Raw genomic sequence first — 11,845 nt, forward strand, 5'->3', positions numbered from 1 at the left:
AAACTCAAAATATAACTACAAAAAAAAATCAAACTAAAATTCGATACGAAACGCGATCAAAAGGCAATATAAAAATAATTAAAAAAAAAAAAAAAACAAAAAACAAAATAAGGAAATCAAAAAAGATACCGTAATCAAAGTCGTTCACCTGTTTTTAAAATGCATTTAAATCAAAAACAAAGGGAAGAAGAAGTAGAAGCAGAGAAAAAAAAAACATAAATATGAGACAAATTTTTATTTCGTATTTAAAACTCGGTTTTATATACATATATATTAAATATATATATAGCATGTGCATAAGACTCGAACTCGAACTCGTTTTATAAGCAATTTTCTAGGCCTGAGTTTGTCGGAATACATTTTCCACCCACTGTACATAAAACGAACGTCACTTTAGACTTTTAGTTCAAGGAGTGAAAAGTTTTCTACTTCCACTAGGTTTTTTTTATATATACGAAATATATATGAAAAGAAATGCTCATAGACCTATGTAGATACAACTGTTTCCTAATAGACTCTAAGCAAAACCAAAAGAAAACACTAGCCAAACGAAACTACAGAGAAATCTTTCTCAGCTAGGGACAAGCTGGGCTATTCGCCCTATATCTAGATGGTAAAACGTAGTATTTTGTTCTTCTGGTCAGTCCGTAATGGGACGGACCACAGCATTTATTATGCGACGCACAAGTAAAGAGAAAATTAAGAAAAACAAAACCCAAAAGAGAAAGTCAAAGTGAAAATGAAAGTGAACTATCCAATAAATAAGAAATCAAGTCGAAATATAGTCGAAAATTAATCCAAGTAGAAAGTAAGTGAAAATGTTTTACATTCTAAGATCTGCGTAAATTTCCAATAAAGTGAAAGAATTATAGTCGAAAGATCGTTTTGGATCAACGGAACGTAGAGTCAAACGATAATATATGTCAATATCTAATAGAGCTGCAAACCCAAACAACATTTCCTGATGCTAGCTGAAGGTTCATCGCTAGAGGATGGCATTCTGAAATCTGGTTTTATAGCCATTATAACCATTTAAGCAAATATTGTATTTATTTGTATATTATTTAATTGATTGGCAGACTAGAAATTATTCAAATCTCGTCTCAAATCAACAAAGGTTATGAAAAGTATACCAAAAGTGCTTCACGATCCACTCAAGTAGCTCAAATACTGCCTTGGTTTCAAGTTCTAAGTTCATGAATATGCTTAATAAATAGATGCATTCATTAGGCTTAGAGCTAAAACCAAAAATTCATTTCATGCTTGACTAAATTCAATTTAAATTCCTGATACAAATTCCACTTAGAATCCTAGTCTGAAACAGCAATGATCCATATATATAATATATGCATCGACTATGCATAAGCTGACAAACGAATGCTTAAACTTAAGCACAGCTGCCCATCTTAGTCGAAGATCATGATTTACTACTTCATGATCTACTAAAGGAAACTCTGATTCATGATTGACGCCCCTCAAGGGCATGCCAGGCTAAAATCTCGTTTCACACCAGTTTGCTCAATCCTGTTGCTGGCAGAAGAACTTTATCAAACTGCGGTTCGATTCACGTTTGCAGCCTAGATCAAATATATTTATATAGAACTAGAAGAGCTAGAGTAAATTCGTTAGTTGTTTCATAGACGTAGCCCAATCAACCATTATATAGCATAATAAGTAAATAACTACAGATATAAATATATAGATATATATATAGATATACTGAGATCATACAGCTAGGATCGTGTCACGCTCATTGTTGAACTCGTTGTTGTTGTTTCGTCTCCCTAATAAAAATCAAATCTCTGTGCACAACTTCGCGCTCATAGCTCACCAAATCACAATTAGAGACTGCCTGAATGCCGCCCCATTCACACACACACACACACACACACGATACCCTTTTCTATGCATGGTAATTTTGTTGGCTCTGGGCTCTTGTGGCAGCTAACTAAATGTAAATTCCATAATTCTCTATTTTATATACTTTTTACTGCTGAATTTATTCGTTTTGCAAGATGAGAACGAGCAAAGTGGTCGTCGTCGCTGAGACCAAGGCCTAGAAAATAACATTGGGCAGCAACAACAACAACAACAACAACAACAACTGAGAGAGCGAGAGAGACAGAGAGGGAGAGAGAGAGAGAGAGGGAGTGTGGGAGATCAGTGAGAATACGATCTTAAATCCAATATTTCCAAACAACTTTAAGTATTGTAAATAAGCAAAATAGAAAGCAAATAGAAACTATATATATAACAATTTTACACTGCGCTGTTTTATTTATCATTGCAAACATTTACTACATTTAACTATTAAATTAGAAGAAGAAGAAAACAAGATCCCAAAATGAAAAAGTTTTGATGTTCAAATCAAATCGCAGACAATAAAATTACTAAAGAAAACGCGAACAAAATTCTCATTTCAAACAACTTTGACAACTAAAGAAACATTGAAACCATACACAGACACACACACATACATATAAATACTATAAATACACATGATACTCAAAGATCGGTAAACTTAAATTCAATTAAATTAAACAAATTACATTGAATGCAATCAAATTTATAAAAATTGATTTAGACAACAACAACAAAATCAGTTATATACTCAATTAGGCATATATATGTATGTACTATATGCGCCGATCTCATTAAAATGGACTGAGGCAAAGATATATAGATATATACTGGATACATTAGCCAGGAAACCCAAATGAGCGTCGCTAATTGCAAAGACCATATAAGGTTAGATTTTTAATCTTAACAACTAGTTTAAATATATAAAATAAAAACTTAAAAACAAAAGCAAAACTAAAAATAAATTTTTAAAAAAATTCAATAAAAACATAACTAAATAACAAATAAAAACATAAATCTAAACAGCTAAACAAATTTCAAATGTTGTAAAGAAAAAAAAAACAAAATCATATCAGATTCTAAAATGATATTAACATTAAATGGAAAACGTAAACTCAATAAATGAACATTTAAATTCAATTCATCCAACTTTTACTTAAATATAGTAGTTTTAGATATCAGACATCGGCTCTGCTTTTCTCCAGGCTGTGTCGCTGTCGATGCTTGTAGAGCGAACTGGGATCGCGAGTGGAGAACTTACAGCTCTCGCACTTCAATGGCTTCTCTCCTGTATGCTGGCGCATGTGTATCTGAAAAGGATGAGATGACAGTTGTAGAAGTTATACATTCTGTCCTATATATATGTATATATTACAATTAGGCTCGCCTTCCGCGCAGTCTTCTTGCCGCAGACGTTGCAGATGAAGGGTTTGATCTTGTTGTGCACGGTCTTCACGTGCTTTGACAGTGTTTTGCCATTCACAAATTTGCGTTGACAAATGTCGCAGGTTTTTTCCGCATAGTATTTGGTTTTCTTGGCCGTGGCAATGGCTGGCATCGATTGCTGTGTATCGGTAGCTTCGATCTGCTGCTGCTGCTGAAGTTGCGCCTCCTGTTGCTGTAGTTGCGCCTCCTGCTGCTGCTGCTGCTTTTGTGCACGTCGACGCAGCAGCTCACGCCGCATGACTCGGCTTCGCCAGTTTTTGTGGACGCGCATGTGTCGCCAGACGAGCGCCGCAATGGGAGATTTATAATCGCAGCCGAGAACGGGGCATTCCAATAGATCCACATCTAGGTGATGCATGCGCCACAAATGCAGCGAACACCGTCGCCAATTGGGCATATCCTGACCGCACTCACTGCAACTGAAGCCCGAGTCCTTGTGGCATTTGGCGTGCAGCGACAACTTCTGATGGCTCTCAAATTTATAGATGCAACAGGTACAACTGCAACAAGTGCATTAAATATGGATATATTCATATAAAGCTAGCTACATACTTCACTTGTTGCTTGGCACGCAGCACAATGCGAAAGTCTTTGAAGGGCAGCGGCTGCAGTTCCGCAGGAGGAGGCGGCGTCAAGGACTCTCGACTTGCATCCGTATACTGTGTTTTCTTGTTCGCCGTTTTGATGGGCTGACAGTCGTGATATAACATCATGTGGCCACGCAGATCTTCCAGTAAATCATATTGCCGCAAACATAAACTACAAACATAAACAATGCGTGCAGGCAACTCCATTTCAAGCAAAACACTTCTTAAAACCACAATTTCATCTTAACACTCAACTATCAGCTGTTTTCTTAACGGCGCTGCCTGTTAACAGTTTGCTGATATGTTTTTAACAGTTTTATAGTGCTAAAATTTGAATTTAACAGCATCTCTGTTGGGCTTGATAAGCAAAGGAGCGAGAGTTGTTCTGTTGACAGAGCTGTTAAGAGTCAACGGCTAGCTGTTCAAAAACAGCACTTAACTAGTTGCTTAACTGTTATTACCAGCCTTAAAACGAACAGATACGCGCTAAAAAAGTTAAGACCTTAATAATTAAAAAAATAACTATAATATTAACAAAACTCTAGTGGTTTTCACCTAATAAAAACATTTAAGTAAAAGCTCATATCTCTATAAGCTATCGTAGATCTTCGAAAAGAACTTCAGTGCTGTTAATAAAAATAATGTTGCCACCTTTCAGAATAGTACCTACAGCGAGTCGTGTTTTCGGCGTGTGAACTCTTACAGTTTACGGTCACACTGTTAACAGGAAAAACGCGAACGCGTATAAAATATTTTATTTTGTTTAATTTATTAGTTCTTAGCGATAAAAAATAACTGTAGTAAAGCCATAGTCTCGGACTACATACACAGTTGCAAGAATAAAAAGCAAAAATGGGGAGTGCGCTGGAAAACTACGTGAATCAGGTGCGCACGCTAAGCGCAGCGGGTAAGTGCCGGCAGAGAAAGAAATTTCGCACACCAGAAAAAATGATAATTATATGCATACATATATATGTGTATATATTTGTATATACATTTCTTATATGCAGGCAGTTATCGTGAGCTGGCGGATGAGTTGCCCGAATCGCTGTCACTGCTGGTGCGCAACTGGAGCATATTGGACAATGTGCTCGAGACACTGGACATGCAACAGCATACACTGGGCGTCCTCTACGTGCTGCTCGGCAAACTGCACAGCGCGGCGACTGCCAATCCAGAACCAATGCAAATTATTGAATTGATGCGTGAATTTGTGCAGCGCAGCAATTTGGACCAACTGCGCTATGCCGTGTGCCCATGTAAGTGTACTCTGCGTCTCAGCTCTATACATTTTTAATCTAATCTGCTTTCTAGTCTATGAGACTTGCCATTTGTTTACGGACTTCTTGGTGCAGCACAACTTAAGCATTTTGGGCATTAAAGTGCTCTCGCTGGCCATCGACCAAATACGACAAATGGAGACACAGCTAACGCCCATACACGCCGATCTCTGCCAGTTGAGCCTGAAGGCGAAAAACTTTAATCTAATACTGCCTTATTTGGATACGGATATAACAGATATTTCCACCGTAGCAGCCGAGTGCAAAAATCAACAGCAACAGCAGCCGCAGCATACGCTCGTATGTCTCCTGCTCGATTTTATATGAGAAATAATTATAAATTTTGTCTCTGCTTTCCTCTAGGATGCCAACAACGATGCGAAGTACTTTTTGCTCTATTATTATTATGGCGGCATGATCTATACGGCCATTAAGAACTATGAGCGTGCTCTCTACTTCTTTGAGGTCTGCATCACGACGCCAGCGATGGCCATGTCGCACATTATGCTGGAGGCATACAAAAAGTTTCTAATGGTTTCATTGATTGTGGAGGGCAAGGTGAGGCAATCAATTACGCTTTCAACTATGCTCGAATAATGAGAATTGCCTGTTGCAGATAGCGTATATACCAAAGAACACACAGGTCATAGGACGTTTTATGAAGCCGCTGGCAAGTCACTATCATGATCTGGTCAATGTGTATGGCAATTCGTCGAGCGAAGAGCTGCGCATTATAATACTCAAATACAGTGAAGCATTTACGCGTGATAATAATATGGGCCTAGCCAAACAGGTGGCGACGTCTCTCTATAAACGAAATATACAACGTTTGACAAAGACCTTTCTCACGCTGTCGCTGAGCGACGTGGCCAGCCGTGTCCAATTGCCAAGTGCGGCGGAAGCTGAGCGCTATATCTTAAATATGGTTTGTTTTATAATGTGTAGTATATGCCACATGTACTTCATACCTCTATCTCGTGCTCTGCCAGATAAAATCGGGCGAAATCTTTGCCAGCATTAATCAAAAGGATGGCATGGTGCTCTTCAAGGATGATCCAGAGCAGTATAATCTGCCCGACATGTTTCTCAATGTGCAAACGAATATAACGCAGGTGCTCGATTTGGTTAAACAAATCAATAAAATGGAGGAGGAGATTATACTGAATCCCATGGTAAAAGCTGAACAACATTTCATTCAAATATATTATTTACTACAATTGAAAATCGTAAAATCTTTGCAGTATGTGAAAAAATCGCTGGGCAGCCAGGACGACGACTTGGCGTCGCAGCATCCCAAAACCTACTCGGGGTAAGCAAGACAAGAAATCAAGACAATCAAGAAAACATCAACAATCAAAATTCAAATTCCATTCACAGCGATCCCACGGATTGAGCAAAGGAGGAAACCAGCAGTAAAAGTAGCAGCAGCTGGAGCAGCAGCATCAGCAGTATGAGCAGGAGCCGTAGCAGTAGCAGCAGCAGCAGCCACTAAAGCAGAGAAACTGCTAAAATATAGATGGAAACATGCTATTTTAAATTAAATAAAAAAAGAACACTAATGTATAAATCAATGACTAATGCGCATTCCAATCAAAGTCACAGTCAAAATTATTGATTGCACAGTCAGATAACAAGTTTTGATGATAAGGTACGATCAGGCCACACAACACGAATTGCTTTGCACTTGGCCAACACAATGCGTTATATTTGTAGATGTTTGTAGTTTATTTACAATATCAACGTCGAGGCGTTTAATTATTATTTTAAGCTATGGCTAATTAACTGACTAGACAGATCCGCGTCGTCTCCACTGGAATATGTATGTGTATGCATATAGGTACTACGTTTACAGCTAGACTAAATAATTATCTTTTATGTACAGTATGTTTGCAGCTAATCTGATCCACAAGCGAGATTCCCGTTTAGCAGCGTTCATCGTGATGGTTGTTGTTCTCGTTGATGTTCTGGTTGTTGTTTGTGATTGTGATTGTGTTAACCGGTTTTCATGACATCCACCTCCAACATAGTTGTCTTCAGCGAGCTGCTCGACACGCCCCCATCGTCAACGACGCCCATGCTGCGATAGAGCTTGTGCACCACATTGAATATGATGAAGCTAACGATCAGCACCAGCAGCGACATGAACGCGTAGGCCAGCACCAGCGGCGTGTCCGATATGGGATCCAGCATTATGTCGAAATAGTTTCCAAAACAAGAAATAACTTTTGAGTTCTATGTTTGTTTTGCTTTTGCTTTGCTTTTGCTTTTTTCTCTCTGTCTGACAAGCTAAGCAAAGACCCGAGATACACAGAGAGAGAGTGAGAGAGAGGGAGCGAACTGAAGTGAAACGCGTATGCTAATTAAATGTCGCGCACACGTCTATATATACATATACACGTCCATTTACACAGACACGCACATATACATATATGCGTGTATACTTCTATATATTTCTGTTTGATTCAGCTGTTTGTCGCTGCTGCCGACTCGCTGTACTGTATGCATTGACACCTGCGCCTCAACTGGCCCGCGCGTTTGTCGAACTTCGTATAGAACTTTGTCGTTACGTATACGCCGCGTAGAACGTGGCTTCGCTCTCTCTGTATTTGCCGCTCTCTCTCTCTCTCTCTCGCTCTTATTCTCTATTTTGTATGATAAATCGAAACTTGTTTATGGATCGCTCTGGGGCAGGGGCAGGGGCAGAGTTCGGGGCAGCGCGCTTCTTACATTAACCAGGGTCAGTTTGAAGTGTTTCGCATCCAATCACCCGGTTTATATATATATATAAATATTTGTATAGTTCTTATTTCAGCTACAAAACTAGTTGGAATTGGTTCTAGGCCGAGAGAGTCGCTTGACATTTGGATACTCTATACAGACGGGTACAAAGTGCGCCCGATTTCATTGCTTTAGATATCATTATCATAAGAGTATAATTATAATGGATACTGCACTCGGTACTTTACATGTATGTATGTATAACTGTGTCCATCTATATACATATATACAGAATGGAGACGCGTGAGTTATATATAGAACAGCTATATGTATCTGGAAATGCGTTGCATCTGAGCATCTAGAGCTTTCATAGAAGTCTGCTGCATTCAATGATCTATATATAAATATTTATTATATTTAATAATTTTGATCTCTGATCTTAGTTTTTCTATATACCGAAGTTGATCTCTGATCTTAAGTCGTTAGTCTGAGTGTATATATCAGAGTCTGCCATTAGCTCATTGCATTTATTTTGGATTCATTAAGATCTTTACGGATATATACATATATCTGTATGAATTTTGGATAAAGCTATTAAAATTTGGGGACATACTTGTATGTACATATTTGTATATATGTATGTATATAAAGCTGAGAAGCCAAAATAAATGTGCTTGTCATTCCATAATTAAAAGTCTTTTAACTTTGACTTCCGATCGACGGTTAAATACCCTTGAGCTCGAATCAAGTCTGCTATGGAAATGATTTTAATACTATATTAGTTATATAAATGTGTACTAAAAACTCAGTTCCTCAAGTATTGCTACTATTCGATGTCGTATTATGTATTATGCCTCGACTATCTACAGAGCGTATCGATATAGCGTATCGGGCGGCATAGGTATACATATATACATACATACATCGTATATGTATAATACGATATAGACAATGCATATGTTGTCGTATATGAAAGCAAGGCATAAGAAACTATGTCAGACCACCTAAACACGAATGTAAGTGTATATGTATAAACGTACACATAGGCATGCTTAATAAATTTCTTAGATATACCAACGACCTTTATCGGTGAAGTGAAATGAAGTGATAAGATTTTTCTTATCGTTTCAAAATTTAAGTATGATGAGTGGGTAATGCCCGCACTTAAGGTCGTAAGATTTATAGACAAGTGCAGAACAAATTGGGAAACTAACTAATTCTAATATGTAGAGCTATGAATGCTTACAAAGGCTTGAGAAATATTAAGAGATAACATACATAGATAAATATGTTATCGATGACTTTATTATATAATGGTTACTATACTATACTATAGAAACGTTGCTTCAACAGTTTAGTATAATATACCTCTTCCAGCTAGTTTTCCAGCAACAGGGTATACTTATAAATACATTTATTTTATATATCAAACAATTGAATGCCAAAACAAATTCATAGATTCAGCCAATCAAGTAATAAAATCTACAACTTGTATGAATATATATATTTATGAGCATACATACGTATATTCCTATATATGTATATATATATACATATATATTCTTCTGCTTTATCACATGAATCAAACGAGAGAGGGAGCGAGCGAATTTAATAACTGGCAATTAAAATTGCGTAGCCGATTCGAGGGGGGGGAATAGACAAATTTATTTGACCAGACGCTGGCTGCGACTTACCTGATAAAAACGTTTATAGACAGCAAAATGAGATAAGATATCACTAATTTTGGTGTGTTTAAGTCCAAAAACAAAACATACAGCCAACATACGATTGTCGGGCGGCATTTCGTTCAGACAGAGAACTGTCTGAGCACGTTTGCCACTCGAGAAAGAAGCTATGAGAATTTTGATTTCATATCTGAGATATTAAGTAAATTTATTTTATGGCTATAGATAAATGAATTTAAGGAATATTTATTACCTTCCATTTCTTCAAGTTGCAGAAAATTGTTTAAAAATTTATGAATACTTTTAGATACAGCAGAAGACCTATTCGAGTGCATTAAAACTGCTTAATAACCCAAGATACCTAATATAATGAGATATGTACTAAGAGAGCAGTGCGATTGGTAAAAACCTCTCTTAAAGCTAGAACTTAAGAGGTTTTATAGTGCAGACTCCCTAGGGAGACTTACCAAAAGTTACCTCTACGGGTTTTGTAGCACGTACGTTCATAATGCAATCCCTGGAATCCAACATAAACTCTTTTCAACATAGAAACACTTTCACTTCAAATAATCTTCAATCAAATACAAAAATTTAAGTCGACTGAAAAAGAAAAAAAAAAAACAAACAATTTGTATCATAAATTAAGACAGCAGCTAAAACCTGTTTGCAATCAAATATAAAAACATCCATATATACATATATCTTTTATAAATCTCTTGATTTCCGTTCAACTGTAGGCATGGCCACACTGCCACGCCCACCATGCATGAGATACAATACAATATAATAAAGACCAAAACAAGTTCTATCAAAAAATTATTAAAATATAAAGCGCTAATTTGAAATCCAAGCGAGCCCATTGTGCCCAGTGTCTCCCGTCACGCACGCACACACCCACACACGCACACACACATAGAGAGCTCCGGCCCGAGCTTTACAGCAGCTCTCTCGCTCGCACACATAGTTGGCATTGCTTGTTCAGTTACTTGCGTCGTCGCCTCGCCTCTGCCTGCTGGACCCTGTGCAGGGCGCCGGGCAGGCCGCAGCTTGATCCGTGGAATGCGTCTCCATCACATCCTTGATGACGTCGTCGAGCACCAGGCGCATATTCTTGCGCTCATTGCAGCGCAGCAGAACCTTGAGGCGTGGCACCCGGGACAGATGATCGTAGTACTTGAGCACGCGCACACTGTCCGCCGCTCTGGGAGCGACTGCGGCACAATTGTTGACGTTCGCCTTGCAGTTGCACATGAAGCTAATGGCACGCTGGGCGGGATTCTTATAGATGTCCAGCTCGACGCTGACCAGGTAGCAGGCCTCCAACGTGAGTGTAATGCGAACTGCAGGCAGACCACCTCTCCCACTCTATATATATATGCATATATTTGTATATCTTCCCAACTTACCCACTGACGATTCGTAGATCTGTGAGCGATTCTGTATCCAAACGGAGCGTGCGCTCAACGGCTCGGAGCGTGTCGATTGCACACGATGCGGCGATATGGAGAGGGAGTAGCGCGACCCGGGCGCCGCTGGCAGTGGCAGATTATCATAGATGGATATGTAGATCTTGTGGCTGACATAGGCGACAATGAAGAACAGTATGATCAGTATGAGCAGGAACAATATGTAGGTGAACAGGGTGGGTAACCAAATGATGGCGTCCAGCAACATTAGAGCAGTGGGCTGCTTGGATTCCGCCTCTCTCTCTCTCGCACTCTGTCCCTCTATCCCCGTATATAAATATTTTTTCATATAAAATTATTGGGTGAGAATTTTGTGTAAAGGCATTTCCGAAAATATAAACTAAATAAAATCTAATGGATACAATTTGTTGTTTCTTTTTACTTTTCATTTTTGTTTTTGCAACATCTATGTAAATGTATTTATTACGTTTCTTTCTTTTTTTTTTTTTTTTTGTCTGTTTGTTTTTGTTTTTGTTAGTTTTTTACTCTTTATATGGTACATACGATTTTACATTGATAATAATTTTTTAGTTTTAGTTAGTTTAAATTATATGCGCTGTCTCGCTCGCACTCGCAGTGGCTCTGCTCGCATTATCTGCCATCAGCGTTTTCATAGCATTTAGCTTTTTGTTTTGCTCACATGCGCTCAATGCTTACGCACTTCTGTCGCTCTCTAGCTCTCGCTCTCTCCAGTCTAACCCGCCGGCGGGTTTACTCGCTCTCGCACGCGCTCTGCGGCGCGGGGGCGTGGCTTGCCTCTCTCTCTCTCTCTCTCTCTCTCAAAACAAACAAATTCCTTCCTG

At 38.5% G+C, this 11,845-nt stretch overlaps 5 protein-coding genes across 14 annotated transcripts in view; 2 read left to right on the top strand and 3 right to left on the bottom strand.

The window, feature by feature from the left end:
• The window catches only part of LOC108612730 (uncharacterized), a 57,147-nt gene extending 54,885 nt beyond the window's left edge, over positions 1-2,262 (top strand). For all 9 annotated transcript variants that reach the window (XM_018005701.2, XM_089467581.1, XM_089467580.1 and 6 more), the window contains one exon: positions 2,016-2,262. In XM_018005701.2, coding sequence (XP_017861190.1) covers positions 2,016-2,060 — 45 coding nt within the window. In that variant the 3' untranslated portion in view covers positions 2,061-2,262. The remainder of the gene's footprint in view (positions 1-2,015) is intronic.
• Positions 55-4,188, bottom strand: LOC108612751 (uncharacterized). The gene is made up of 3 exons (XM_018005743.2): positions 3,859-4,188; positions 3,236-3,806; positions 55-3,170 (listed from the first exon to the last, which is right to left on the bottom strand). The coding sequence occupies exons 1-3, from the start codon at positions 4,098-4,100 to the stop codon at positions 3,039-3,041; spliced, it is 945 nt and encodes a 314-aa protein (XP_017861232.1). The 5' UTR covers positions 4,101-4,188; the 3' UTR covers positions 55-3,038.
• A 336-nt stretch (positions 4,189-4,524) lies between these two features.
• On the top strand, positions 4,525-11,819 carry CSN3 (COP9 signalosome subunit 3). Of its 2 annotated transcripts, XR_016269849.1 has the most exons (9): positions 4,525-4,800; positions 4,904-5,152; positions 5,208-5,473; positions 5,537-5,731; positions 5,790-6,098; positions 6,163-6,345; positions 6,415-6,482; positions 6,551-10,900; positions 11,000-11,819. XR_016269849.1 is itself a non-coding variant. In XM_089467617.1 (8 exons), exons 1-8 carry the CDS (start codon positions 4,746-4,748, stop codon positions 6,564-6,566), a joined length of 1,341 nt encoding a protein of 446 aa, XP_089323743.1. In that variant the 5' UTR covers positions 4,525-4,745; the 3' UTR covers positions 6,567-11,819. The 2 variants fall into 2 exon arrangements, 1 of the variants encoding a protein (XP_089323743.1); XM_089467617.1 differs by having other exon boundaries at positions 6,551-11,819.
• Positions 6,875-7,363, bottom strand: LOC108612769 (uncharacterized). Its single transcript, XM_018005768.2, has one exon. The coding sequence runs from the start codon at positions 7,361-7,363 to the stop codon at positions 7,166-7,168; it is 198 nt and encodes a 65-aa protein (XP_017861257.1). The 3' UTR covers positions 6,875-7,165.
• LOC108612756 (uncharacterized) lies at positions 10,268-11,331 on the bottom strand. Its single transcript, XM_018005753.2, has 2 exons — positions 10,983-11,331; positions 10,268-10,916 (listed from the first exon to the last, which is right to left on the bottom strand). The coding sequence occupies exons 1-2, from the start codon at positions 11,329-11,331 to the stop codon at positions 10,555-10,557; spliced, it is 711 nt and encodes a 236-aa protein (XP_017861242.2). The 3' UTR covers positions 10,268-10,554.
• Positions 11,820-11,845: the final 26 nt, after the last annotated feature.

The sequence above is a fragment of the Drosophila arizonae genome, chromosome 4 (genome assembly GCF_054131065.1).
Source record: "Drosophila arizonae isolate 15081-1271.41 chromosome 4, UAZ_ARI_1.0, whole genome shotgun sequence".
NCBI classification, from domain to species: Eukaryota; Metazoa; Arthropoda; class Insecta; order Diptera; family Drosophilidae; genus Drosophila; species Drosophila arizonae.

Coding starts and splice junctions, on each gene's coding strand:
- LOC108612751 (XM_018005743.2), bottom strand. CDS start 4,100: ATGGAGTTGCCTGCACGCATTGTTTATGTTTGTAGTTTATGTTTGCGG. Junction 3,807..3,858: donor CGTGCCAAGCAACAAGTGAA/GTATGTAGCTAG, acceptor CACTTGTTGCAG/TTGTACCTGTTGCATCTATA. Junction 3,171..3,235: donor CGCGGAAGGCGAGCCTAATT/GTAATATATACA, acceptor CATCCTTTTCAG/ATACACATGCGCCAGCATAC.
- CSN3 (XM_089467617.1), top strand. CDS start 4,746: ATGGGGAGTGCGCTGGAAAACTACGTGAATCAGGTGCGCACGCTAAGC. Junction 5,732..5,789: donor CATTGATTGTGGAGGGCAAG/GTGAGGCAATCA, acceptor TGCCTGTTGCAG/ATAGCGTATATACCAAAGAA. Junction 6,346..6,414: donor AGATTATACTGAATCCCATG/GTAAAAGCTGAA, acceptor AAATCTTTGCAG/TATGTGAAAAAATCGCTGGG.
- LOC108612769 (XM_018005768.2), bottom strand. CDS start 7,363: ATGCTGGATCCCATATCGGACACGCCGCTGGTGCTGGCCTACGCGTTC.
- LOC108612756 (XM_018005753.2), bottom strand. CDS start 11,331: ATGAAAAAATATTTATATACGGGGATAGAGGGACAGAGTGCGAGAGAG. Junction 10,917..10,982: donor GATCTACGAATCGTCAGTGG/GTAAGTTGGGAA, acceptor GTCTGCCTGCAG/TTCGCATTACACTCACGTTG.